The 25,422-nt window shown below is 35.6% G+C and overlaps 1 protein-coding gene across 1 annotated transcript in view; it reads left to right on the forward strand.

Moving 5' to 3' along the window:
* The window catches only part of LOC131050118 (K(+) efflux antiporter 3, chloroplastic), a 244,011-nt gene that overhangs the window by 173,710 nt on the left and 44,879 nt on the right, over window positions 1-25,422 (forward strand). The window contains 5 exon segments of the mRNA XM_057984273.2: window positions 23,071-23,252; window positions 23,374-23,515; window positions 23,618-23,689; window positions 23,793-23,894; window positions 24,067-24,228. Coding sequence (XP_057840256.2) covers window positions 23,071-23,252; window positions 23,374-23,515; window positions 23,618-23,689; window positions 23,793-23,894; window positions 24,067-24,228 — 660 coding nt within the window.

The following is a 25,422-nucleotide window of genomic DNA, read 5'->3' on the forward strand; positions in this document are numbered from 1 at the left end:
GCATATTTTGAATTAGAAGGGGTCTTGTAGAAATATTAATTGGCTGTGCATATATAGAGAACACACAGATATAAGAACATTAATAGCAAAGATATTTCATTACTAAGATACATTTGCAAAGTAGTTATTAATTCTTTCAAAACTACAACTTAATCCTTGTACTGTGTACGTCCATTTGTAAAATGACATCATAAAGGGAAGATTTCTCCCTTATGTTTTACAAGTGAAACTAATCACCAGTAAAATAATTTATTGTCCTTAATTATTTATTTAAATAAACTGATGAATAATTTTTCGCACACCTGATTTTGTGTAAACAATTTAATGAGATTATTGGCATTCGTGGCCAAATGCTTTTAAATGTAATTTCTCCATTCAGGTTTCCCTTCACTAATGAAATTGAATGGATTTGAGATTTGAGTACTTTTCAATATTGACCTTTTTTTTTTCCCTTGGTTTGTAGACTAATTTTGATTTTTATGCGTCAAAAGTTGTGTAGCAGACAATTTTCTTTCTTGGGGGATTGTAGAATAATGGTTACTAGTGTGCATTACTTCAAATTCTTTGTTGTTAAGTTGACATTTCTATTTTCTAACTGTCATAATCTGTCATTTTGTCATCTTTGGGAAGTATTGCTCCTATAGCATGTTTGCTAGCATTATTATGAATTTTGAATCCATTCTCCTTGTCTTTGATAAATAGTATAATGTCACTAAGGAATATTATGATAATTTTTCCTAGATATGATTATAATTATAAATGCATTTCATATTCTTAGGAATGATAACAAGGCTTTTTTGAAGCAAAGGGCATTAATAAGAATTTTCGGTGTTCACTGTTTTTATTTTATTTGAATTTTTATATTATATCTGATTTTTCATTTTACTTGTGATTACGAATTTTTAAATAAAGCGGGATAATATCATTAGTTCTTGGAATTGGATATTTGTTTTGGGTAGCCTTAATTTGCCCTTTTCAACACAAATCAAACTAGAATATATGTGAGGTAAAACCACTCTTCAAATTATAAGGGGAAGTTCTTTGAGATTAACCCTAAACACTAAGCTATAGAAAAAATATGTAGTTATGAACATTGCACAATATTTTTTTTCTTTTTTCTTTGGGGGTGGGGGTTTTTGCAATAATGAAATAGCTAAATACCTATTGTATTTTGGCTTGGGTACACGTACAAAATTGGTAACAACTCTTATCTCATATTCAAGATTTCATAGATCTTGAGAAAGAAAGCATCAAACACTAAATGAATGAACACAATCTTATTGGCCTAATGGTGGAAAAGTTGTATTCTTGAAAGAGAGGTCACACGTTGAAAGCTTGCACACTTAGACTAATCTTTTTTTTCCTTTTATAACATATAAAATGTTTCTACAATCATACGATTTGCACTAGACGATTTATAATCCTTTGGCTTAATTATAAAATGTAGACATTTTACATAATAGGTACAAGCACATATCATGATTTATACTCAAAACTTGTAAGAGACAAGTAAGTGTTGGCGGTAATATTGTACGGGAATAAAACAGTAGTTAATTAAGTAGTACATGTCTTTGTTAGTATGGTAACCGAGGGATGGTAGTTACGGGTGCGACAGTTGTCCCTCACACCCCCTCGGTTCCTTTATATACCATGGAAGGTCATTTGTAAAGACACACATGATTATGAATGGAATAGTATCTCTTATATTTGCTTGATCTTATCTGGTATCTATGGCATTATTGTTTTTGCATTGAGTATTCTATCTGTATGTTCTAAATTGTTCACCCAGAGGGTAAACATCTGGTGCGGTTGCCAGAATTTATCCGGAGTACGGGAGTATTCTACATGGCACACGGATAATGGGACAACCATTGGCCGAAGGGACAAGCAGTAACCCGGACGAAGAACCTGAAGAACTGTTCGAGGGGGAACTAGCACTCACGAAAGATTTCTCCTGCATCCTCCAGGTGGCGATTGAAACACACGTACGAAGGGAATCCACCATCGAAGATGTTCTAGAGGACGCTGTGTGGAGTGCACTTGGTGTAAGCCTGGTGGTAAATCGGTTGATGAGCAATTTGCCCAACCTTCTGGCACAGACATTTTTGGCTCTCCAAAACCGTAGGGAAGACACCTATCGGGAGAACCGACGCCAGCAAATCCTATGGGAGTTTCACGAGCGCCAAGAGGAGGAGCGCAATGAAACCGACCGAGGGATGTATAATCTCTGAATGTGTACGGGTGAAGGAGAATAAACAAGAACACCTCTACACCTCCACTGTAGTGACATACATTGTATACCAGGGATGAATTAATAAAAGTGTTCTTTTCAATATGATGTCTTGTTCTATTGTGTAATGTCCCTACTAGTTAGGGATCACTGTCCTGCAAAATAAACTGTTACAATGCAACAAATATATATGTAACTAATCTAATTTGCAATTAAACTTCAATTATTTAATTAAAACTAATCTCAATTCTTATTTAATAAAAAGGATACGAGTGCAGTACTCGAACATGTCCTTAGGCGGTTGTGATGCTCGCCTTCTTGGAACCCATCTTGGTTCCAAGCCATACCAGGAAATCGATGGATAATTCGATTCCTGTCTTGGATGTAACATCTTATATCCAAGCCTACCAAGGAAGACCATCATATATGATCAATTCCTTGCCTTGGACGATGCATCTCATCATCCAAGTCTACCAAAGAGGACCGGCCAGATCCGTCTCTTCTTGGGTGAGCTTTTGACACCCAAGCCGTAACATATATGCATATAAATACTCAATATACTGCCTACCAGGGATTATCATAATCCCTGAATTAGGCCAGGGGGATTTCTCCCATTAGCCTCTATCACATAGCCAAATTATTGTCATTCATTAACATCCAACATTTCATAACCATTTATATTTTCATTATCATTTAAATTATAATTTATGTCTGCCATTACCTAGTCCAATATGTGGATTGTCCACATTTTATTGTTATCATTACAGTAGTAATATATTGCTAATATATTACTATATTATCACTATATTATATCAGATTATATTAACCTTATGAACTTCAGATTTTATTTACAGTATTGTGTTATTTATCATCTTTATACTATATTAATAGTATTATTATGTATTAACATAATTGATTATGTTAATAACATTAAACTGTATTGACATTAATTGTATTAATAATATTATTATATTAATCATATTAATCTATACCAGCACTGTCAATGTTAACAAGATCAGATTCTATTATTATTGTTAATTATAATATTAATATTATGCTGAATTAATTATATAGCATCTCACGTAATTATTGACCATTCATATTGTTATCTAAAATTTCATTACCCATGTAATTTTAGCCAAAGGATGCATTTTTATCAAATGATTGCATTTACAGAAGGTACATTGCAGTGTTTTTTTAAAAAGTATTTTCATTTGTATTGAACAATGATAGATTACAAATTGAGTTCATGCATTTGAAGCATATTTATACATGCACTGAATTCCTTAAAACCTCACACAAGCCGTGAGCTTAGCATTTCTATCTTTCCTACATATCCAAAACAGAAAAGGATAGAATCAAATAGTGAGTGTAAGGATAACCAGTCATTGCCTTGGGTTGCTTTGACTGGTTATTGGCTGTCCCGTTGCCCTTATAACTTTTTCCTCGGTCTTCAAATTCTGAATAACCCCTACTTTCCTGCACAAAAGAGAAGAGGTGTCAGATTCAACAGATCTACGCAATGAAAGATTATCCTACAATATACCATTTATCATATCCTATCTTATTTCTGTTTCAAAAGGGCAGGAAAGATAAAAACACAAATCACTGCTTCAGGAGAAAGAAATGTTTATGCTAATGTGTTTGTTTCATGTGCAGATAATTAGTTACTCTAATTGGCATGTGCCCCTGACCGAGGCTCCCTTCAGGTATGAGCTCGACATACCTTTTTTAGAGTAACTAATCTCAGAATATCAAAATGGAATGATGAAGAAACCAACTGAAGTATCAAAGGGACATATTTGTTTTAAATATGAAACCTTTTACTTTACTATTCATGATATATATAAAAAGAAAGCATTAATGGATAGACTGTTTTAAGGGACATATTATTTCAATGTGAAACCTTACAGTATTTTAAAAGGTCAATGCTACATAGTGAAGATAAATGATTCAATGCAACAGGTTGGTATAGAAACAGAGTATCTGAAATATTTTAATGCATGTTCAAATAGTAAACTTCAATGAAATCAGAATCAACTGGTAATGAAATGAGTGTCACGAGCCCGTGCTCGAACTTCATTTCTACATAAGATCAAAATGCACAGTCAGGAGACATAAGGTAGCAATGGCATTTTATGACTAATTGGAGCAAGGAAAATCTGCACTGTTATTCGATCTATGTTGGTAAGTCTGGGAGCATTTTCAGTTCACCTGGAGACTCTTGTACACATCTTCAATTATTAGAGACCTGCATTCTCAAGAACACCTTTTCTAAAAAGGGGAAAAAGTCCACTTTTTCATCGCTCACAGAATATTTGTATTTGCTACATGCACAACTTTTCAGAATAAGCTTATTAGCATGTATGTGAAGTGCGGAAGTTTGGGAGATGCTCGTAAAGTGAATACAGTTATTACAGCATACCGAAGACATGGGTATCTTCACAAAGCAGTCACATTATTTTACCAAATGCAACAAACAGGTCTCCAACCAGATCGTTTCACATTTGCCAGCATACTCCCAGCATGTGCCAAAATCGGAAATTTAGGACAGGGTATGGACATCCATCAAAGCATAAAAGATAAAGAAAATTTTGTCAGATGTTGTAGTTGCAACTGCCCTAGCAGACATGTATGCAAAATGTGGATCCGAATAAGGGAAGGAGGCCAATGGCACCGCGGATCGGGCTGGTCCTCACGGAGTGCTCAATGAGTAAAGCCGACGCATGGAAGTTAACCGGAGGAGAAGGGAGTGATTCAAGAATGGCCCGCTCTCTGAACGACAAGGGACGCAACCGTGGACTAGATGGACTCGAACCTATCTCTATAAGCGATGGCCGAGAAGACGGTCTGGAGTGAATTGAGGCAAAGGCGGTTTCAGCTCTGTCAGATGTTGTAGTTGCAACTGCCCTGGCAGACATGTATGCAAAATGTGGAAAAATAGATAGGGCACGTGAATTGTTTGACAGTATTACTGAAAAGATGTCTTCTCATGGAATGCAATGATTGTAAGCTATGCACAAAGCGGGTTTGTTCAAATAATCCTCACACCAGATGAGAAATGTCAAATTCGAAGTTGTTTCTCTTCGTAAAGTTCTTGATGTGCACCTTCGATCTGATGTCAAAACATTTGAGCATGACGAAGGAGTGAGTTTTTCGAAAGGGTTGATAGTTCCAAAATGCTTCTGGAGAATAGAGTCTCTTCAACAACAATGATGTTCATTTGGAATTTATGGAAGGACAAAATTTTATCCTCTCTGTATTCACTTTTAAAACTAGAAAAGCACCAGGAAAGAGAAGAAGATAAAATCTACATTGAATTTGCTTGTGAATATTTTAGCACCAGTAGCAAACATATTTTTTTTTTCATACAGAAATAATTCATAATGGCGGTAGCAGCACAGAAGAACCTCACCAAAAGATTTCGCAAAGCAATAGAAATCCGAACAGCAATGGCGGCATCTCCTTATCTCTCAAACCCTCGAAAAGCTTCTTCAGCTGTTTTCTTCATTTTGCAAAAATGAAAGGGCTAAGTCAATGCGGAAGAGTATAAGATTTTAGGGTTATGACAAAGCCCTTTGTAATATTTATCCTTTTCTTCAAGTCCGCTGGGCTTTGTGAAAACAAAATATAAAATTAATAAAATATATTTGATAATATCAATGTTTAAATGTTTCATTAAGCATCGATATTATCAAGTATGTTTTATTTTATTTTTTTATATGTTTTGTTTTCTTTCTTTGTCTAAGCCTGTATCATTTTGTAAAAAATATTTAATTACAATATCATTATAAATTGTAATTAAGTATTATTATTATTAAAAGTGTAAAAGATGTATCTATGTGCTAAAAGGAGACTAAGTCTTTTGACTTAATTTTGAAGGATGAGTTAATTTTGGAGAGATAAGGCTACCATTGAAGAAGCCTTTTCGGTTTGGAGACATAAGGAGAGCATATAGGAGTATTCATGACTACTTGGGAAATATTCAAAAGGAGTTGAGATAATTTTGGAGATAAGGACATTTTAATAGGAACATGAGGTTGTTTGAAATCAAATGGAGTAAATTTAGGGAGGTTGGAGCACTTTTAGGCAAAGGGTCGAGTTTGGACTTTTTCATCATTTTAGGGAGCTTGTATTACTTGGTTGAGCTTTTTGAGGCCGTTTCTAGTGATCTGTTGGGTTGGTTATTGATTAAAGAAGACTTTTCCATGTTTGTAGCCCTTTTTGGTGTCTTCTAGACTCCTCTTTTTGAGGCCCTTTTCTTGCATCCGACCCAATCAGTTGGGAGGTTTTTTACTTAGTGTCTTGGGACACTTGAAAGGTCAGTTGAGATTTATGCAAGAAGAGTGTTTTTAGAGACAGTTTCTTGTCCTTAGCATTTCTTTTGCATGGATTCTGTAACTCAGATTTAGAGATATTATATATGTAACAGCATCTTTTGGAGTGGTATTCTATGGAATCAAGCCTTGTTTTCCTTCCATTTTTTTTGTGTACAAGCATGATTGATGAAGTTAAATTTGTGAGTTATATTGCTCCTTGTTTACTTGTCTCAGATAGTGCCTTAATATAGGAACATGTGTATGTTTGCAGGTCATAGTATGTGTTTAAGAGTTCAAAACTTTTGAGTGAAAAATTACTCTTCCTCATTGGTTCATCTCAGGACCTTATTATGAAACACTTATGTAAACTTATAACAGGAAAGAAGCGTTTATCAATTAAAGTAGAATATTGTAGACTGAGATCGGTTTTTATCATTTATCTCTCACATTTTGGTGTATCACCAGGTTCTAGTTAAGTTTAGTTCAGTTTTAAGTTCCATTTCTGCAATTCTTATCCTTTACCCTGCAAAGTTAATTCAATATTAGAGAGTATCAGGTGATTATCCAATAGGAACCGGCCTAGGAACCGAAGGTTTCATTTCAGGTTATGCATTGCCCACATGCAGAAGTGAATCCCATGTTAGGCCAGATTGCTAAACTTATAGTTTAGTAGGGTGCAAATTTGTGCTTTAACACATATAACCTTACCGTAATGCCTTTTTAACAGTCAATGTGACTGCTGTGCTCCCTTCTCTATCCTTTCCTTTCCTTCTTCCCCCTTTTTATCCCCTTTGGATAGAGGTCGATCCTCATTAAGTATCTTGGTATCAAATGGTTGCATCTTTTGGGAGTAGACACATCTTTGTCAAGGATTAATTAATCTTTCTTAAGATCACACCTTTCCATTATTCATGAGTATTTGTTATTTATACAAATTAGCTTTTTCTCTTAATCGCTGCCTTACATCACTACTTATAATTGCTGTCTAATGAGTAATCATCCTTTGAATAACTAAACATTTGATTAGTTAACATTTGTGATAAATCCCTTCATGGGGGCGATATTGATAATATTATGTTGATGGCTACATATGTAGTAATCTATAAGTTCTATTGCTGACTGCAATCATCTCTTGGCTAAAGTTAATATATTTGTTTAGTTGCCTTGAGACTTAAGTCTTCTTTGCCATGTATTGCTGATAATAAAACGATAATAATGATTGCTCAATATATTCTATTTTCAATTAATGACTTGACCATTTGTAACAAGCGATTTGTAATATGTTTCCCTGAGCGGCGATTACATCAATTGTCATTATTATATGGATTAATGGCTTGGTGGGATCCATCTGAGGTAATCGCTGTACAAATTCGCCATAATATAGAACTTTCCTCTTTGTTTATCCACGACATAGCTATTTTTTTTAATTAAACATTGTCAAAGCAATTCGCTGCTTCCATTCTTTCAGTTCTGAGCACTACCACTTAGCGAATCGGTCTTGCTACAAAAATCAGGTATATTTCTTTACTGTACTTCAAGTAGTTTTTAGAGTATTATAAGGATGATATCTCTTATTATATATAAATTATGTTTAAGTAGTTTTTAGAATGATATAATTTATAATATAATATTAATTTATTTTTATTTGAATAGATCAAGAATATTATTAGTAATAAATACTAATAAATATTAATTAAATAATAATATTCAATAAATAAATAAATTTCAAATAATTATTCTTTGGTAATTATTATATTAATTAATAATTATAGTTGTTTCATTTAGGATATATATATATATATAACAATCAAGGAGGGGACATGACATATTGCATAAGGAGAATTTAGAATTAATGCCCAATTTGCTAAGTAAGGACAAAAATAAGGAATACATAGGGGACTTTGAAGCCGCTCAACGAGCATTAATTCTCGAGCAGCAAGTAGAACGAAGAAGAAGATTAAGGAGGATAGCCGAGGAGAGGTCGGTGAAGGGTGCCTTGGAGGTAGAGTTGGTGGACGCCTGTGAGGACAGGGCTATGTTGGAGAGTCGCTTGGGTAGTGCCTTGGAGATGGTAGAGCAGAAAGATAAAGAGGTCTTGGAGGCGGCAATGATGGAGCGCCAGATGGTTGCGGAGCGGGACCTCAAGCTACGGACTGAGCAGGTCTATGAGTTACGGGCTCGCTTGATAGCCACACCCCGCGCATCGGCACCCTCTGCACCCCCTTAGTTTGGGTTTCGTTGTAGCAATGTATTCTCCATTTTGTTGTAAGTCGTCGGAGACGACCTTGTTTTTTGTGGGGGATGATGTTGGCGGTAATATTGTACGGGAATAAAACAATAGTTAATTAAGTAGTACTTGTCTTTGTTAGTATGGTAACCGAGGGATGGTAGTTACAGGTGTGACGGTTGTCCCTCGCACCCTCTCGGTTCCTTTATATACCATGGAAGGTCATTTGTAAAGACACACATGATTATGAATGGGATAGTATCTCTTATATTTGCTTGATCTTATCTGGTATCTATGGCATTATTGTTTTGCACTGAGTATTCTATTTGTATGTTCTAAACTATTCACCCAAAGGGTAAACAGTAAGTAGTATATAAGAGTCATCTACTCTTTCAATTAGTAGGTTATAGTATAGGTAAATACATTAACATTTGCATTACAAACTATCCTCTATTTCCTTCTTGTTTAAACTGATGCAGAAAAGAAAGAGCATCACCAGGATGATATCCACCTTGCCACGAAGCATCAAACTTCCCCGTGCGACTCCACTGGAGGAGCCCAACCCATCACAAAGGATCCAATAGTATGTGGCAACATGCATGACAAAATCTTATTCACTACGTGAATCACTATCAAGCTAGCATACCTATATGCTCATGCAATGCATATCTAATGCACTCATCTATTAAACACATTTATGTGAAGGAGAATGTAATCAATCTAAGTAATGCACATATGGGTGTAAACCAATGGCAATCAACATTTATTGCATATAATGCCCCAAACATCTCACTATGACATTTGGACATTCAATAGGATAGACAAACAATACCAGAAGACAAGTCCATTACTAAGATTTAGTTTTTCAAGTTTAACTTGAATCTTACATTTCCAAGGTAGAAATGTCTAATGATTACCACTAAGGAATCCAATTCACAACAAAACCATAATTTCTTAACTCTAGTCAAATTTAGGTAACTTAAGCACAAGATGTCTTATTTTCTCATTTGCTGATTTTTCCCAAATCTAGAACCCTTTACAAAGACCTAGTGACAAACTATTTAATAAGTTCACCCATATTCATAATAATATACTCATTAACAATGATAGTAATTGTTAATTTTGCACGCATAAGCCATATAAATCGATTCTCAGCTGTCAATCTGCAGATTGCAACAAATAAGAAATTCTTTAAACCATCATAAATTTCACATCCCTTATACAAAACTAAAAGTGCATTGTGTTCTGGAGAGCGAAAAGAGGGAAGAATAAAACCCAGAAATTGTTGAGCAGTTTTTTCTGCAATAAAAATCAACTAATTTCACCCAGAATAGCAGTTTGTCAAAATAAGACAACCTTCCAATATTAAATGCAAGTTTTCACTTGACAAGAAGGGAAAAAATTAACTCATAAATCCATTGATAAAGGCATAGATAATTATAAGTTAATAAAGTGAAGATATCTTAAGTTACTGCTAATGCCACTATTGCAATCATAAACTAGTAAATTCACTTCTTGATGATAAAGTGACCCCCAAAAAGAATATAAGATTAAGAATGTTCTAAGCCAAAGTAACGGGCAGGTTCCCAGCACATAGAAAGTTTTATCTTATTGCAACATTGTTTTATAATGGTGGTCCATAAATTAATTATTGGATTTCAAAATCTAGAGAAGATTGTGCTAGTCTAATATTCTTTTTGTATGCAGTATCTTGTAATTCATTACCAACTCAAGTAAAAATCCTGCAAGAGCAGTATGGTGGTTGTACTTGACCAAGACACAATCGTGATAAATATGTACAAAGTTACAAACCAATTGCACCCAGAACAAAACTAATTAAGGTCTGAATGAAATAAGTATTGATCCATGTGTTCCACATTCAAATATTTAAATTTATTTAATAAGATTTCCATTATGATATAGTCTTCCATATATAAAGCCCAAAGAATAAAACGGTTAGGAACTTAGGAAATATGAACCAAAGGCATCAACAACTTCTAAGCTATGAAAGATAGTGATATACAAGATGGCTTCACTCTTTCTTTTATGGACTTCGTAAGTTCTACTAATTTATTAGAGACAAGGAAACAAATCATTTTTAAGAGTAATTTAAGGAAATTGAAATGCCATTTTATTTTTAAATTCCTTACTCAAGAAGTAGAATCCGTTGCAACCTATGCTACTAGGTTTGCTGATTTTGATATGCACACCCGAACCGGATTTGCCTAGGGGTTTGCCTAGGTTGGGTACATACCCAGGCATCTAAGTACACCCAGGTATGTACCCAGGCGTATTCAAAGGCACTGAATGCCAAAAAAATAACAAAACCATACATTTTTTGACATTTATTTGCATCCAAAAACCCTACAATGTCCCTAAAAGCATCATTTCGCCTAATACAAAGATCATTTTGCACTCTTCACTCTCTTTTTTCTTTTTCTCCAAAAGAATTTTCTTTGGGGGCATAGCCCCCAAACCCCCACTTTCAACCCGCAGGGAAATGCAAGTGCTTTTCCCCACACCCCTTCTATCGTTGGGGTTTTCTCACATCTGTAATATCCTAGATATTTTTTTTGTTTTAAGACCAATAATAATAATCATCCACAAACAGATAACCCGTTAAGGTTAGAAAGCATAAACTAAAAACTTGCTGAAAAATGCAACCCTTCCACTTTTTGATCACCAAGTGCCCAATGTGGGAAGGTGAGAACATACGGTGAATAGGGGATCGTTAGATCTCAAATCTGCTGAAGATGAAGTGGAATACAATACTGGGCGGCAAGCCATCCCCTTCCGCTTATCCAATTGGAAAGCAAGAAACTTGGCGGTGAACCAGCCAAGAGAAACACACAAAGACACAAATCACTCGATCGCAATATTTCAGCGGGAGGACTGAAATTACAAACAAACTCAACTCAACCGCTTATGCAGTGGGAGGACCATTACAATCAATCATCACTCGACCGCTTATGCAGCGGGAGGACTGAATTACAATTCAATTGAAATAGGTGGCAAGCCAGCCTCTTCCACTTTTCAGCGGGATGAGAGCTTACAAGCCAGAATTGGTTAGTAGTAGTACTACTTAACCTTACAATAATCAAGACAGTGAGAGAAGAAGAGTAATGCTGAACATCCAAATAATAAGCATGAAATTTTTGCTAACATCAAAATCTGCAAGTTGGAAATGCAAAACCAGCGGCCTTATGGATTCACTAAAACACTCATAACTCTCTCATTACTCACCCAATTCACCCAAAATCAGTTCTAAACCAATGCTACACCAGCCCAGCCACAATAAAAACAAACCCAAAGGAAGCTATCAAAACACCCATATTTATTTTGCATGCTTCCCAATGCACTCACTAAACCCAACGCCTAACCTGGGAAGTTCGATTTTCATTATAAAATTCCACACTTAACATAAGGTGCTAAAAACTTACAAGATGCATCGCCAGTGGTTAGGAAAGATGGATGAGCTGGTACCTAGAATGATGGAATCGCTTGGCCAAGAGGTATGAGCGAAATACAGTTTCAGCAGTTCCACGACTAGCAACCAGAAAACACTCCAATCTCACACAAAACACTCCACAATCTACAACTCACTCACCAATAGAACTGGAAATACATGGACACAGCTAGGTACTATCTTGCAAGTATGAAACTGTGACTTAGCTAGGAAGCCACACTTCGAAGCTCAGATTTTTCAATCGCCAATTCGGCAGCATAACGATGCAAATTCATATGATCCTCAAAATGGGAGCCCAAGGCTCTTATTTATAACTTCTAACTCCCCAAAACCAAATGCAAATGCTCACAGATTCACCCAAATTCAACTTCTCCATTTGCATTTCCTTTACCTCGTGGACCCAAGGAAGGCGCGCATACCATAAGTCAAAGAATTACGCCAAGAAGCACAAGACTACGATTTTGACTTAGCAAACATTTGTGGTGAATAAAATAATATCTCCCAATACAAAATTGGCATCCCTTTCTAGACATAAAAATTCGCCTAGCACTTAAGAGACATTATGCGTAATTTCTATAGTCATTAGTCAGTAGTAAAAATAATCAAATTAATTAAATATTAAACCTTAGGATAAGGAAATAAAATTTAATTATATCACTTATGACTCCAATATTGATTATTGCCAAAACCAGGATGAAGCTGAGCAAGGAAGACCATTGAAGTGCTACAGGATCAGGACCCTGTCCACTGCCAAAAATAGAAATATGCCATACTGCCACTTACTAAAATTAGTAAGTCATGAACTACTGCTCCGAAAAGCAGGATCTTCGCACCCAGTGACAGAGCATGGAGAGCTCAGTAGGACAGTATCGCCAAAACAGCCAACCCCCGACTTACTAAAAATAGTAAGTTCTTGCCTCATCAATGCTTGACCCTCATTCTTCATTCCACATAGCCTACGGGTCTCGGGAATAGGCTAATGTACCACTGGAAAGACATCAACGAGAAGGGGACATTACAACATCTAACACCTTGTGCAACTTATCATTGCTATCCCTCAAACCCGATAGCGTCTCCACTCCCAAACCCCCACTATTTAGTGAAATCTCTTGTCATATAAGAAATTTGATTATAATGAGGGGGTCTGGGAGTGGACCAAATTCAAGAACTTAGACAACTAAAATTATCACTATTAAATGCCAATTGATAAAGATAAATATTAAATATTTAATTGATCTAGAGTGTTTTTGGATAAGATTGTGTATGAATTTGATGCAAAATTTCATACACAATCTTACCCAGAAACACTCTAGATCAATTTCTCATGGATTGTGGAAACTTGATGTCTGTTAAATATTTAATTATCAATTGGCATTTAATATTTATCTTTATCACTACCATTTTCATTTGAATCAGGAACCTAGACTTATATGATACATTGATATATATTAAATGGCATTTGACTTAATATGATAATATTGAAATTCTGAACTATCAATTGACATTTGGCATTGATCAATGATGAAGTATCATACTATCAAATATATTTAGTTTTATAATTCTGTATATTTCTTAAATTTTTGTTGATAATATGTATATATATAATATATATGTACATGTACGAGCGAATCCAAACCCATGCAGCCAAGGGCAAAATTGTTTTTGCCCATACCCACGAACTGAGTTCTTGTACCCGAACTGTGACCAAATCAGAACTGGTAACTTAGGTTGCCACTCGTCTTCATGGTAATTACTTACTTACTAACATATAAAAACCATACCTGTAAGGTTGCCTCTAATGCAGATTGCTTGTAGAAATTTAGAGACTAGAAATGAGAGGAATCTAACATGTATGATGTGTAAAGATCTGGGAAAGATAGCACAGCAGCAGAATGTTTTACTTACGAAGTTTAGACCCCAAAAAACCCGATGGGAACTAGCAGTATGATACTATTGGTTTCTAGCAGAGGTAGTTATAAAACTGCCAGTCTAATGAAAGGGATTTCATCCCTATTCAACATGTGAGAAGTTGAAATGAACAATTTGACAATGTTTTCCAATTCCCATTATGGAGCATTTTAATACTTGGGGAGGGTCCTCCAATAACCATTTAAAAACATGGGGAGGTCAGATTGGACTATTAAGAGACTTTGGAGAGAATAAACCAATCTTTCCAGTGGAAAGCATAATACATGAGAGAGTGAGAGTGCATCACAAAGAAGGAATCCTAGGCAGAATGCATAGCATGCATGGTTGGAAGTACTTGCCACCAAAAGCACTAAATAAATAAATAAATAGAAAATGCACAAAGTGAGTTCTTCACACTTGTTTCCACATTCTAAGAAAATCTCAAAAGATGTGTGTTTGTCAGTTCCAATTGACTTCCTTACCTGAGGGTTTTTAAAATAAATTTATGTCTCTATGGTGTGATTTGTGAAGTGTCATGACTCACAACATTCAGCAAATTTCTATCATGAAGTTGGAGATTCATCAAATATTCAATAATCAGAAAATATTTGTTAAAGTTCGGAACAAATTCGCAGTAAAAAGACGTTTTAAATTTCATTTAAACATTATTTTTGTTAGGCACTTTCTTTCTAGGGTTGTCTCAGTCTCTCAGATGTGATGTTGTCAGTGTGAGAAGAGGGCACAACCAGAGAGTAGAGGACATGAACTGAGGATGCAAGAATAGGGTAGAGGACGCGAGGGTGCGAACTATGGACGAACAATCTTCCAACAACGCCCAGCAAGTCGGACACGGCTGCAACTCTTGTGCAACTCCTGGGCGAAGACTTTAGATTTCTTTTTAGGATTTTTTTTCCGTTTTTGTATTGGTATTGAATGAAAATTTGAAAATGCATTTTTAAAAGTTTTTCCTTGTTTTGTTTTATTAATTCTATAAAAATTAAAAAATACGTTTCTTAAATTTGTATTTTTTAATTGAAATATTGACTATGAAGTCAATACAAAGTTTAAATATTCTTTTACTTATATTAAATTTTTATTAAAAACTAAGATTTAATTATAACAAATTTAAATTTAAGATATTTCTTCTTTTAAAAATCATGGTTAAATTTATTTGATAATCTATTAGGTATATTCTTATATTTTAAAAAAATATTAAATTTATATAAGGCAAATTTTATGTTGAATTTTTTTTCGAATTTTTTGTCCTTGCCGAACGTCATCTGAATTTTATTGTTGTTGAACTCGAACTCGAATTCGAACCTTGTGACTTAGCTTGAATGTACACTCTAACTCTAATTCAAAGAAATTCCTCTGTAAAATTCAAGTTGAATAGTATGAATGAAAATTAATTTTAACTGTCAATTCACACAAGCATGATCTTGAAAAAATTATAGATCAATACCTTGCAATGATTATCCAGAAAACAGCATGAGGTCATTTGGGCAAAGCAGCAACTCATGAGGTGACATTTGCATTGTACTAGTCTGCAGCAGAGTGAAAGATCCCCAATCCAAATTTTACGAAGTCTGATCCAAAATTTGAAGTTATGTGCAACTGTTTGTTTTCTGATAAGTCTTTGGCCAGCATATGTTGGAAGGAGTTTGACTGATTTTTCTTGTTTTGATTGTTTTTTGATGTTTTATGAAAGATTCTTGAATGCTATATGAAAGAAATCGCTGACATAAACTAGAATAATTGCATAGCACATAAAGAAGGCAATCAAGGAAACTTTCTTTTGCTTAAAAGAACAATGTGCATACCATTAACATGATCCCATAAGTCTGATATAAATTCCCATATGATGGAATATAGAAATCAGCTCCACTAATTGCTAAAAACCCTAATTACATCCTAGGGTTTGATGCCCTTCTCTCCAAAATGGAGCGGCTGGCTGAGAATAAACTGGAAATGGATGGAATTGTCCTCCAATAGGTCTTCCCTGCTAATAACTGAAGAAAATCTGCCCTCCAACTGATAAATCTGCACTCTAAACTCAAAAGAAGGCTTCCAACTTCACCCCGAAGCTAGAAACTGTTGAAACTTGACACTGAGAGAGGTGGATTTTCGTCCAAATCTCCAAATTCTTCCAGAAGTTTGCGTTCTTGGAAGCTCCAAGCTGCTCAAATCCTCAAGCCTGCTGTTGTTCTCAAATTTGAACTCATAAGAATGAGAGCAAATGATAAGAAAGTTGCTTTTATAACCTCCCCAAGAAGTTCGACCTATTTGGGAGTTACTATTTGGCCTTTAAAAACATAAAATAACCGTGATGGTCTATTTCCTCATTGAGAACTTGGCCCCTTTTTCCAAAACAATTTAAGTTACTAGGATGGGGGACACTTTTGACTATTCATCTTATGTTTTTCAGTTACTATTCACTTTTCACCATTCACATAAGGCCAACATTAGGATTTCAATTTTAATTATAGATACAACTCCCAAATTCCAAACTAAAAGGCCTGTGAAGCTCCCAGCTGAGCCCCACAACCCTGGTTGGGTCCCAAACCACCCTGCTGACCTACGCGACCCCTAATAGTAGGTCAATCTCCACTAAAGTCTAAGAGGACTAAGGAAGGGGCATTACATGGAGACCTCATAGTGTGTGTATGAACAACTCCCTTGATCAATATATGATTAATATCTTACTCACGACCCTTCGATCTCTAGTTACATGACCAAAGCCAACTCTATTTTAAAGGGCCCTTCTGAGTACTCAAGGAACTTGGCCTCTTCCTCTATCCCAAACACCCTCTCAACATTCTCTTTTTTTGTTGCTACCCCTGATATCTCATCGAAAAACAAATTCTCAGAAAAACTTTCAAGCCAAAGGCAAGTTGTAGGCATAAAGCCAACTTTCACAACCTTCTCCACATTAGAAGTGCATGCAAACTTTGGAAGCATTTAGAGGGCAGGTGAAAGGGGGAAGATAACAATTTTAAGTTTACTTTTATTTTATATTAAGCTATTCTTTTTTTAATGCCTTTGTTAAAATATAATGTTATTTTATAATAATATAGATATTAAGACACAATGATATTTAATAATATCAATATACTCATAGGTCTATTTGTGCATACACAGACACTTATATCTATATGCGCGCACATAAAAAATGCAGATTTATTTTCAAAAGTAAAAGGTGCAGGTTCATTCATAGAGCTTGGGATGTATTTTACAAAGCTTAGAGTGCATGTATATGGTTCCATATGAAATGTATGAAAAGAATTTGAGCCTCTTTAGTCAATATACATGTATGTATTTACATATTATTGTAGTGGTGAATTTGTATTCTAATGCCAATTCCCATTTGGTTTGGGACCCATTTTGGCAGACATCATGAACAAATCTATGTATCAAACAAGGGGCACATTCATGTGCTAAGTTAGGTTCATGATCCTCAACACCAGCTCTTCGATTGTTATTTTATTTATCTAAATTTATATAAAGCAATTTCGTTCGCATGTTTGCTTCATTCATTTAATGATATAATTTTCCAATAACAGAACCCAAAACTCTTAATCTTATTTGTGCACACGAGTCTAGGTAAGTGTGTGTTGATTCCGTCCTTACAAATTACCTCTCTCAGACCTAAGGGAATGCAAACGATTCCTATCACACTTGTACAGTTAGTTGTCATCATAATCATTCTTATTTATGCTTGACCAATCTTAACATAATCAAAATTCTACCTAATTGTTTTCATTTAAACAATTAGTACAATAATCCAATGATTACTCTAAGCTAATTAAACGGGATGTGACACAAAGCTTCATGGTGCACATCATTTTCATAATTTTTAAAAAGACAGAAATCTGTGTATTTTCACTCCAATTTGTGAAAAAAGCTAAAATGTGATCTTTTCCCTTGGTCATTTAGGGCTTATAAAGGCAAAAAATTATGTGTTTTGAGTTTGAAAATTGCTTTTTTTGAGTATAGACTGTTTTTTACATGGGCCAAGTGTATCGCACAGACTTGCTGAGCAAATTGGTGGAAACTCGGCAAATAATTCATAGAAAAGTTGGCAGTGGTGAGTCATGAGCTCACACAAAAAAATTGGCCGTGGAAAACTCCCATGGTACTCAGCAAAAGCCTAGTGAGCAAGAGGAAGTAGCAGATGCATCTTGAAAGAAATAAATAGCTATGAGTGTTTCCAAAAAGAAAGTGGGCTGTATTATATGATACTAGATATATGTTATAGCTAAAGCTGAATTCTACAAGTTACTGGATCGTGGTTCCATCACCTTGCATAAATCTGACATAAAAACATGCTGATTGGTGGGCAGGTATTGATAGAAATGGTGGTCAATCAGATGAACCTTGTGATGAAGATGATAACCATAATGGCACAGATCTAAACATAGAGCGAGAAAAGCTAAATGTGTCATGCCCCCACCCTGAAAGAAAAGGAACAGGGAATCAATACTCAGAAAATCGTCTTATTAATAAGTCTTCATGATTTTCTGTAGGAACTAATGTTTTAGGCAATAGACGTCTTCATAAAGCAGCAACAAGAAGACAATGATCTGGAAGGCCAGAGATAGAGTGATCCATATACAAAGATTAGTGAATCCAATGACATCAAAAGATCATACATGGAAGATAAGAGTATGGACAAACAAGAAATTGATATGTCAGCCATCCATCAAGGAATGAAGTCTTGCAAGCATAAAATACCGAAACACTCCTTTATCACCATCCAAAGGAAGCCGATTTGAATGAGGAAATAGTGAAACCGGTTCATAATACTTTCATGCTGCCATAAATATCAAGTGACCATCTTGGGCAGTAATAAGTGTTGGTGTTGGAAATAAGCCACACCTGGACCGATGATGGACTGGTCCAAGAGGGGCTAGTAGCTCAGTGGTAGAGCACTCCAACAGCATATGGAAGGTCCTAGGTTCGAGTCCTAGCTGGTCCATGTCTCAACATGGTATTAGAGCCAGGTCCAGGCTAGGAGCCCTAAGCACACGAGAGGTGTGGCTTAAGGGGGTTGTTGGTGTTGGAAATAAGCCACACCCGGACCGACGATGGACTGGGCCAAGAGGGGCTAGTAGCTCAGTGGTAGAGCACTCCAGCAGCGTATGGAAGGTCCTAGGTTCGAGTCCTAGTTGGTCCATGTCTCAACAATAAGCACACCTTGGTTTTCGACTACAACAAACACATCTTTATAAGACTTGGGAGAAGACTCAAGAGAAGACGATGTGAATCATTGAATATCAATACCATGCGTTATTATTAAGGTGATAATTGTATCAACATATCCTACAGTCAGAAGAAAGTAATAGTCAACAATATATCGATATATCAATAAGCCAGCAAAGCGTATTGAAATCTGTCATGTCCCCTTTCTAGAGCGGACATCAAAGACGGAGGAGTTGGCCTATCATTGGAGTCTCGTAGGCTAGCAGAGGTTGATTGGGACTCATTTAGTGCATATAGTGACTGGATTTTGTCTTTACAGGCAGTTTGGAGCTAGTTTGGAGCAGTTCCTAGATTTTAGGGGATATCCCTAAATTTTAGGAGGTCGTGACAGTTGCTAGTCGTGAGGTTATTCATGACCTTTCAGATGGTTTTAGTTTTAGGAGATTTGGGTGTGTTTCCTAGTTTCTAGGAGCATCCCTAGATTTTGGGGATGAGACTACCAGCTGATCCTTGATTTCCGACATCAGTCACAGACAGGTGACAGGTTCAGTTTCAGGCTTTTGGTGTGTTTCAAGCTTTCTGTAGCTATTTGGGTTATATTTTTAATATATTTAAATATTTCCTAAGTTAGCGTTTTAATATTTTAAATAAGGCTATGTCTATAGCCATTTCAGAGTAATAAGGGGTTTTTGGCTTCATCTGGATTCGTATGCCCAATATTGAGAAATATGACTTTATATTAAAGCACACTTTTCATATATCTTTAGGGTTCGATTTGGAAGGAAAGAGATATAAGGAGAAGGAAACCTAATTTCTCATTATCTTTTACATATTGAAAACTTGTTTGGTGCGATATTGCTCTGGTAGAGCAATTCTTCAATCTGGGACGCAAACCCCATGATTGGTACTGGCTGGGATGTAGCCCTCAGCTATTGATTGGCAATGGATTCTTTTGGCATTGGCATTATTGGTTAGAGTGTATGTGCTATTCCTTGTGGAGATTCAGATTGCTTGGTGAGGGTTTCAAGAGGGTGGTTGAATTTCTCAGCTAGGGCGTGATTGTTTCAGCTTGATGCCACCATTACAGCAGGTACACTTTATGCTGGAAGTGGTGAAGACTTTCATTCAACCATAGCTGGTGTTCTTGGTTTGTGTTCATCATCTACCCTTCAATTGGCGCCATTATTGGATGTAAACAAATCCCCAGTGTGTAGGGAATAATCTGGATATTATAAATCAGAAATCTGCCTGGTACGATTTGTATCAATTCTGATTTAATTGAATGTTCTTACTTGTTTCAGGTTCCTTCCTTATTTGCTGTTCTTTATTCATTACTTGCTTATATATTCAAAAAAATACAAAAAGAAACCAAACATTCTGCAACTTCTCTCTATTCTGTAAGACCATCCGCAAAATCACAGGAAAATATAGTTTATTATTTTAAAAATTACAGCAGATCAGCAAGGGGATCCGTCAGGGATCTTTCAAAATCGTTCATCAAACCAAGGAGATTAGCATGTCATCGCTATCCCCAATTAATCATAAAACACCCAATGGTGTCAAAATGATAATTAGATATCAAAGATCTTATGACAGCTATTGGCCAAATCAGACTTGAGGAATCATAAACATCAGATTTGTATGAATCGATCAAGTGAAGACATTACCAATTTTATAATCGATAAGGGAGGGTAAGTATGGTATGATCGATTAGATTAAATAAATATCCATCAAAGAATATCGGTTAAGGTTGAGATAACAAATGCGACGGGAATAATTAAAAGAGAACTATTAGTTAAGACTTCATGTAAATTCTTGATCAGGAAGAGACACCAATTGCATATTAGATTAGTGGATTATGAGGAGGTGCGAATTAATCATGGAGAGGAGACATGTCTCTCAAATTGCATCCATTCCTGCCATACAAGGTATAAGATGGAAATCGATCTCATTCTAGCAATCATCGAATATTGTTTTGTTTATTATTTGTATCCTATTTGTTTCTGCTCATTCGAGCATTATTGCCTTTGGCATAACAGGTTGCATATTTCAAAGCCTACATCAGATATAGCACCAAGACATTGCATATTTCTCAAATATAAATCAGAGACAGCAATTCGTCTTTCATTAACATAGGTGAAAGGGAAAATTTAAAGACATTATCCACTTAGCGTTGATTATAATAGAGCAAGTGACATTGAAAGAGTCAATATCTCTATATATTTGTATTCAGGCTCTTGATTATATAACTCATAAGCTAAATCTGATATTATAATCTATAGTAAGTTCAAGGATTTGAAGTAATTGTCTCTTACTAGCCAACAATCCTAGAAGGGACATTACAAAGTGCTGATAAAGAACCCGTGGAATGCTTGAAAGATGACAAAACTTGAGAGAAGGTGGAACAGAAATTCCTGGAAACAGTCCTGGATCATGAGGATGGGTCTCCAACAATTTCACACTTTTTTCTTTTAAAGAAATGGTATTGAAGATAAAGGAGAAAACGCTCTTCTCACAATAAATCTCATTAAATAAATTTTTAAAAGAGTGCTGTCCTATACAGAATCTTCTGCTCTTACTGCTGAACTATATTACTATATAATAAATATATTGATATAAAGTTTACATTGTCTCTAAACCCAGGATTTTGTAAAGTTCTGGCTTGTCCTTGAACTGGTTGTTTAGATACATTGATTGGTAACTTGATGATTGGCATCATGGCTCATATATTGTAATCATTTTTGTTCATTAATGCAATTTAAAAAAAAGTAGGCTGTATTACGTACACATTAAATTCATTACTAGCCAAATATTAGCAACAATCAATCGCCCCACCTGAATTTAAACAAAAAACAGCATTATATCATGTGAGCAGTAGTCCCAAATTTCCAATATTTGATGTTTTATGCTGAAAGATGACAATAACTTCTGAATACGTTGACAGAAGAGGGAGTATTATGAACAAAATAGAGAGAATAAACCTGCCTTGTGGTGGATTCTGAGTGTTCTCTCATAAACCATGTTTCAATCCTCACAGGGTGTGTGTTGTGAGTGGAGGCAAAAAGCACTAAGGAGTGCCTCGGGACCCACACTGTCAAACTCAGCTGTCAACACATCACTGCCAACAAAAATAACACAAGGATACCTTGTTCAGAGAAAAACAAAGTTTGTGATAGTTTAGCACCTTCAATGTCTGATTAGGATCTTGTGCCTGACATTGTCAGAGTTCATAGGAAGATGCAATGTCGTTTTCCAGCAGAGCAGCTACCAGATGCCTAAGGTTTACGAAGAAACGAATACTTTTTCATTTTATAGTGTTCCAATTATCTATTTAAGTCACTGTTATGTATATATGTTAGAAAAGGGCAATGCAGTTCTGCCATTATCTGATTTGTATCTATCTAAATGTCAGCTCCAAATGTATACTAATATGTGACAGAAGTTGAAGAAGTCATATTTAATCAAATAACCATAGCTGTGCCAACAGATGCAATTCACCAATAAGATTTTTTCTAGTTTATCTATTGTCAGAACTTATCACATTAAAAGAAGAGACGAGGATTCTGTATAGCATGCCACAAAGTTAACAAAAATTATAGATTTAGTGCATAAACATTCTGCATTAGCAAATAAATGGTATAGAGTATAATACTATTGTAATAAAACTGGGTTGTGAATGGGTGCATAAATAACCTTTGCACCTCTTTTATGTGGATTACAGCTTCTTATTCGAGAGTGGCCTAATGTTCTGTCTCTTTTGGGAGGGTTGATAGTTATCAAGACATTAATCACAGCTGCCATTGGACCTCGTGTTGGACTTTCTATACAAGAAAGTGTTCGAATAGGATTGCTTCTTTCCCAAGGTGGAGAATTTGCTTTTGTTGTCTTTTCCCTTGCAAACAGGTCAGTAATCTATTGTTAATTTCAATGAAGAATACATGTACCAGGCACCTTTTTTTTATCTATTTCCTACATTTTGTTTTACTTTTTGGAAACTTGAACTATGATGAAATCCTTTTTGCAGGGTTGGAGTTCTACCTCTAGAATTGAATAGGTTACTCATAATTGTCGTGGTTCTTTCCATGGCTTTGACTCCCTTTCTGTATGAATTTGGGAGAAAAGCCGCTGAGATTATTGAATCAAGATTCGAGGCAAATGAAGTAAATGTCAGTAATTACTGCTTATTCTACAGTTTGAGAATTTTAACATTCAGAAGTAACAGCATGTTCAAGAGAAACAAAGGGAATCTAATAGTTTAATTTCTGCAGAAAGCTCCTGAAATCCTGAATTTTGATGCAAGTGAACCAATTGTCATATTGGGATTTGGAGAAATGGGTCAGGTAAGCATATTGGTTTTGTTTATCTATATTTTTCCAGGCTATAAATGCCAAGCTATTGACTATGTTTTTAGACATTCATTGTGATGAAATAATTTTGTTATAGGTTCTTGCAAACTTTTTGTCTACTCCCTTAGCTGCTGGTTTAGATGGAGATCTGGCTGGTTTGCCATATGTAGCATTTGACCTGGATCCCACAGTGATAAAGGTTTGCAGAGAACCTCAATGCTATTTTGTTGTGCTTGCCTTTCCTTTTATTCTTCTTTTCTTACAGAACAGAGATATGAAATCCAGCAATATGATAGTATCATTAAATATTTATGATGGTGTTTATCGCTGTCTAAGGTACTGACTGTGTGGGTCTTCTTGGATTCTGTCAGGGAGCTCGGAATCTTGGATTTCCAGTTCTTTATGGGGATGGATCACGGCCAATTGTGTTGCAGACTGCTGGTATTAGTCTACCAAAAGCCGTAATGGTCATGTACACAGGAAAGCAAAAAACTGTTCAGTCAGTTGAAAGGCTTCGCCTTGCATTTCCTTCGGTAATCTTCTTGAATGTCTTTAGCACCATGTTGTTTTCTCCATTTTTCCTGGCCTCCTACTAACTGATCTTGATGCCAGATGGCATGGAATAAAGTACTAGTCAGGGATATAGGCATATAAGCATTTCATATCTAATAACATATTTTTTGAAAAATTATCACCCATAAAATTTAGCAAGGAGAAAGGAGAAGCTCTGGTTCTGAGGGAAGACAAAACTTCGCTTTCTCCATGAGAACTACTCCTAGTTGGTTTTTGGTTTTCCTTTAGTGGTAGATGTTTTCTTAAAGATTTTCTCCGCTTTGTGGATTTGTTTTGACTATTGGTTACTTGATGTTGGTTTTAAATTATGTGCAAAATTGTGGTCTGAATCTCTAAAATATTCTGAATAGGTGGGTCCATTTTTTTAGTTTTTGTGAGAAATGCATTGTGGAGAAATAAGGTGGACAGTTTTCAAACAGAGCATTTGAGTTGGTCATAAACTCTAGGTTTAATTTTATTTCATAGTGGGAGATATGAATGGGGAAAGAAACTTCAGTAACAAAAGGACTCAGTGGACTTATGTAAGCAATTGTCTGCAGTGAAAAATGAGAGGCTCATTCACTTTTGTTTGAAGATTGCTCTCACTTGGCTCCTAGCAAGGTGAAAGGAGAATAAATTGGCAAGAAACCTCTCATAGAAGTCCTGCAGTGTGAAAGATTGGTCCTTAGATATGGAGGTCAATTTATTGCAAGGTTAAAGGAGAAAGAAAATGAGGTCCAAGCAGATCGTGAGCAAAATTTATAGGTAGTTAGAAGAAATTGTAGGTCCCCTAATTGTCTATGTATTTCTCTTGATGACAAAATGATAAAAACTATCAAACTCAAAGATGTGCTTTTTTGTGTGCTTGTATTCCAAGGAACTGCTTTCAAGGATTTTGTTTCTTTCTAGAAAATGATTAAAAGAGGTGTTTGTAATTTTTTCCAAATCCCTAACATAGCCAAAAGGGTTTTGGGTAGATTTTTCCGGAACATGGGAAGATCCATATATTTGAGTTATTCCTTGGGTCCCAAAGTTAGAGTTTGTAATGTCCCCATTTTTGTGCCTTCCTAAGCATAAGTTTTTATATAGGATTGCCTATTATTTGTGGTATCCATAGGCTAATGGAGTGTTTTGGGGACCCTTTGTGGGTGATTGAGGGTTTTTCAGTGGACCCC

This window comes from Cryptomeria japonica, chromosome 6 (assembly GCF_030272615.1).
Source record: "Cryptomeria japonica chromosome 6, Sugi_1.0, whole genome shotgun sequence".
Classification (NCBI taxonomy): Eukaryota; Viridiplantae; Streptophyta; class Pinopsida; order Cupressales; family Cupressaceae; genus Cryptomeria; species Cryptomeria japonica.